Source organism: Clinocottus analis, unplaced genomic scaffold (assembly GCF_023055335.1).
Source record: "Clinocottus analis isolate CAN_PGR_092001 unplaced genomic scaffold, fCliAna1.0.p SCAF_51, whole genome shotgun sequence".
Taxonomy (NCBI): Eukaryota; Metazoa; Chordata; class Actinopteri; order Perciformes; family Cottidae; genus Clinocottus; species Clinocottus analis.
The window spans coordinates 376,684-381,163 of record NW_027176209.1 but is presented as its reverse complement, the minus strand read 5'-3'; the positions used below and the strand labels follow the sequence as shown (position 1 = coordinate 381,163).

The 4,480-nt window shown below is 50.2% G+C and overlaps 1 protein-coding gene across 1 annotated transcript; it reads left to right on the top strand.

Annotated features, from left to right (window-relative positions):
* The first annotated feature begins 1,681 nt into the window (after window positions 1–1,681).
* lto1 (LTO1 maturation factor of ABCE1) lies at window positions 1,682–4,151 on the top strand. Its single transcript, XM_068601563.1, has 5 exons — window positions 1,682–1,813; window positions 2,494–2,599; window positions 2,690–2,760; window positions 2,971–3,088; window positions 3,390–4,151. The coding sequence occupies exons 1-5, from the start codon at window positions 1,755–1,757 to the stop codon at window positions 3,459–3,461; spliced, it is 426 nt and encodes a 141-aa protein (XP_068457664.1). The 5' UTR covers window positions 1,682–1,754; the 3' UTR covers window positions 3,462–4,151.
* Window positions 4,152–4,480: the final 329 nt, after the last annotated feature.

The following is a 4,480-nucleotide window of genomic DNA, read 5'->3' as shown; positions in this document are numbered from 1 at the left end:
CATACTGGCGGCTCCATGTCGTCCACCAGCTGACATGGATGAACACAGATCCAGGAGCTGGGCTGTGTGGATGAGCTGAGGTCCAGTGTTGTCGCTCATGGGGGGTAATATGGTACTATGATGTCTCTAGTGGGGTAATATGGTACTATGATGTCTCTAGTGGGGTAATATGGTGCTATGATGTCTCTAGTGGGGTAATATGGTACTATGATGTCTCTAGTGGGGTAATATGGTACTATGATGTCTCTAGTGGGGTAATATGGTACTATGATGTCTCTAGTGGGGTAATATGGTACTATGATGTCTCTAGTGGGGTAATATGGTGCTATGATGTCTCTAGTGGGGTAATATGGTACTATGATGTCTCTAGTGGGGTAATATGGTACTATGATGTCTCTAGTGGGGTAATATGGTGCTATGATGTCTCTAGTGGGGTAATATGGTGCTATGATGTCTCTAGTGGGGTAATATGGTACTATGATGTCTCTAGTGGGGTAATATGGTGCTATGATCTCTCTAGTGGGGTAATATGGTACTATGATCTCTCTAGTGGGGTAATATGGTACTATGATGTCTCTAGTGGGGTAATATGGTACTATGATGTCTCTAGTGGGGTAACATGGTACTATGATGTCTCTAGTGGGGTAATATGGTACTATGGTCTCTCTCGTTGGCCCTTCGGGGCCCTTGAGGTCTTCCCCAGTCGGTGCAGTAATGGGTGGCGTGGCCTCTGGTGCATGGCAGGATAAACTCCAGGACACTTTGCCTCCGCAGTGTTTGTGGAACTGAATCATTAATCTGTGTTTGTGTTGCTGGTGATGTCACCGCTCCAGCTGTGTGTTCTCAGCTGCAGAGGAACTCCTACGCCAGGGCTCCCTGACTTCCTGGCAGCGTTCAGACGACACAGCTGGACTTAGACCTGTTGGATGTGTTTCAGAGCCTCCACTCATCAACTCCAGGCTGTGGGCATCTGGCTCCCAGTCAGAGGGCCTCACCTCCTGTCCTCCAGCGCCCCCTGCTGTGTTACTGAGCACTGCATGTTGCAGAGTCTCGTGCCTTTATCAAGGTTAACAACTTCTCCATCGACAGTAAATAACAAGCAACGATTTGGATAAGCAGTGTTATTTTGATTCTCTCTGAAGACGCAACCTGCTTTCATCACCACTTTAACACATAGTTTCCATATATAATAGTATTTTATAGAAGTTTAAACCATAGTTTCTATATATAATAGTATTTTAGATAAGTGTAACCCATAGTTTCTGTATATGATATTATAATATAGAAGTTTAACCCATAGTTTCTGTATATAATAGTATTTCATAGAAGTTGAACCCATAGTTTCTGTCTGTCTCTTGTCCACTGCGTTCAACATCACAAGAGAAAAGGCCAACGTTACTTTATTCATTCAATAACAATTATTTACAATATATTAATCGGCACATTTAACCCTTTGACAGAGCCCCGTTTCGCCCTTTTAAGACCTGTTCAGAATTTATAGTGAAGGTAATAATAAAAGGTCTTTGAGTATGATGAAGAGCCCTCTATAAATCAAAGGTATGGTTGTGATTAATATCATTCTCATGGACAAAGCGTCCCCTGTAAAGAGGCCCCGGTGACGGCGTCACTTCGCCTCCGCGCCTCCAGGGGGCAGCGGAGGCCGCGGAGCCGCTGCAAACAGCGCAGTCAGCGGGTCGCCGGCAGATGACTGCCGCTCTGTCGAGGCGCTTCGTGGGGCTCTAGTTGGACTGGAGATGGCTGGCCGCCCTGGAAGTGAAGATCTCTTTGATGATATCCTTTTGGCGGATGAAAGGTGAGTCTTCTCAAGTCTTGTTTACGGGGGCAGACGCGAGGAACCGAGCTGTTCCGAGCACTTTGTGGAGGATGTAACCCGGGTCCGAGCGCACCTGGGCCGGTCCCCAGAGCCGACAGCGGGCTGGAGTCTCCAGGTAACACGGGCTCCAGTTAAACCGGAACATTACATCCAGCTGACGCTTTTATCCAACAACCCGGAACACGCTCAGAGTCTGACGAGCTAATGAGCAACTAGCATCACAACTTTAATACTGACGAGCTCACGACAGCAGAACAAACTGTGTGTGTGTGTGTGTGTGTGTGTGTGTGTGTGTGTGTGTGTGTGTGTGTGTGTGTGTGTGTGTATATATATATATATATATATATATATATATATATATATATATATATATATATATATATACACACACACACACACACAGTTTGTATATATACACACACACAGTTTGTGTATATATATATATATATATATATATATATATATATATATATATATATATATATATATATATATATACACGGAAACATAACTGGCGTTAACATGTGTCATTCAAATGTGAACCTTCTGGAGAACAACAGAGAAGGATCCTGTAACCAGAAGGACAATAGATGTCATGTGACCAGAAGGACAATAGATGCACAGTAGTGTGTGTAAATCCATGTGCTTTTGTGTGCCAGGTTCCGGGGAGAGGGCTACCAGGAGGGCTTTGAGCGAGGGGCCCGGAGGGGCCTGCAGGACGGCCGCCGACACGGAGCCTCTCACGGGGCCCGGCTGGCCTCTGAGGTGGGCTAGCACACGCTACCACGTAGTTAGCCGTTAGCTTTGAGTCCATTCAGCTCTCAGGATGCTTTACTGTCTGCTGCTCTCTCACAGATTTCCTTCTGTTACGGGTTTGCCGTCACCTGGAGGGGCCTCCTGCAGCACAATGCAGACGCCAAGTCCAGGTACGTCAAACATCCTCCTCTACACACTCTGCTGGGGGACCTGGATCCCTCCTGGATCCCTCCTACTCCACAGGGAGCAGGGTTCTGCTCCTGAACTAGATTTATACTCTTACACGTTAAGCCCTCTGGCTCTGTGTGTGTGTGTGTGTGTGTGTGTGTGTGTGTGTGTGTGTGTGTGTGTGCGTGCGCGTGTGCGCGTGTGTGTGTCAGGAAGCGGGTGAAAGCACTGGAAGCTCTGCTGGCTCTGGTCCAGACCTCCCCTCACCAGGACCCCCAGTCTGCAGCGCTGCAGGAGCACACGGAGAGGCTGCGGGCCAAGTTCAGACAGGTACGCTGCTACACATGGTGCTACGCACGCTGCTACACTCTCTGCTACACACTCTCTGCTACACACTCTCTGCTACACACGGTGCGACACACGCTGCGACACACACTGCGACACGCTCTGCTACACACGCTGCTACACACGCGCTGCGACACGCGCTGCGACACTCTCTGCTACACTCTCTGCTACACACGCTCTGCTACACACTCTCTGCTACACACGCTCTGCTACACTCTCTGCTACACTCTCTGCTACACTCTCTGCTACTCACTCTCTGCTACTCACCCTGTGTCTGCTGGTCCAGGTCTGCTCTATGCTCAGTGTCCCGGCCGACTTCCACGATTACATCAGAGCCTCTGAAGGGACTTCTTTCTGAGTGGAGGAGGAGGAGCAGCAGAAGGAGGAGGAGCAGGAGGAAGATCAGCAGAAGGAGCAGCAGGAGGAGGAGCAGCAGCAGAAGGAGGAGGAGGAGGAGCAGAAGGAGGAGGAGCAGCAGCAGCAGGAGGAGGAGGAGCAGGAGCAGCAGAAGGAGCAGCAGCAGCAGAAGGAGGAGCAGGAGGAGGTCTGCACACAGGCCGGTGGAGCTGCACTCGGCCTCCAGGCGCTGGTGGCTGTGGTGTGACGTCATCTTTGAGAAGCAGACCTTCCTCTCTGGAGGTCCACCAGCTCCTGGTGAACTCCAGAGTCTCCTGGTGGACTCCAGAGTCTCCTGGTGAACTCCAGAGTCTCCTGGTGGACTCCAGAGTCTCCTGGTGGACTCCAGAGTCTCCTGGTGGACTCCAGAGTCTCCTGGTGAACTCCAGAGTCTCCTGGTGGACTCCAGAGTCTCCTGGTGGACTCCAGAGTCTCCTGGTGAACTCCAGAGTCTCCTGGTGGACTCCAGAGTCTCCTGGTGGACTCCAGAGTCTCCTGGTGAACTCCAGAGTCTCCTGGTGAACTCCAGAGTCTCCTGGTGAACTCCAGAGTCTCCTGGTGAACTTCAGTCTGGACTTCAGAAAGAGACTTTAGTTTAAATGGGTTTCTTGCTTCGCTGATGTTTTTAATAAGCAGCAAAATAAAGTGTTGGAACAGACGTTGCTTTCTGTGTCTGAAGGTTTGACTAAACTACTGAACCACTTCCTGTCCAGTCCTGCTGCAAAGGCCCTGAACAAGTTCCACTTCAGAGGCACTTCCTGTGTTTCTGCACGCCGCTCCTGACACAGTGTGGAGTTAGTTTCACACAGGAGAAGAAGAAACCTGATGCATTGTGACGGGATCCTCAGGGTCCACGTCACCCTACAGGGTCCACGTCACCCTACAGGGTACAGGGTCCACGTCACCCTGCAGGGTCCACGTCACCCTGCAGGGTCCACGTCACCCGGCAGGGTCCACGTCACCCTGAGACCCTGCAGGTCC

Excerpts from the sequence above, each read along its gene's own strand:
- lto1 (XM_068601563.1), top strand. The coding sequence starts at position 1,755 with ATGGCTGGCCGCCCTGGAAGTGAAGATCTCTTTGATGATATCCTTTTG. Across the intron at positions 1,814-2,493 it reads ATCCTTTTGGCGGATGAAAG|GTTCCGGGGAGAGGGCTACC; the intron begins GTGAGTCTTCTC and ends TTTGTGTGCCAG. Across the intron at positions 3,089-3,389 it reads TGCGGGCCAAGTTCAGACAG|GTCTGCTCTATGCTCAGTGT; the intron begins GTACGCTGCTAC and ends CTGCTGGTCCAG.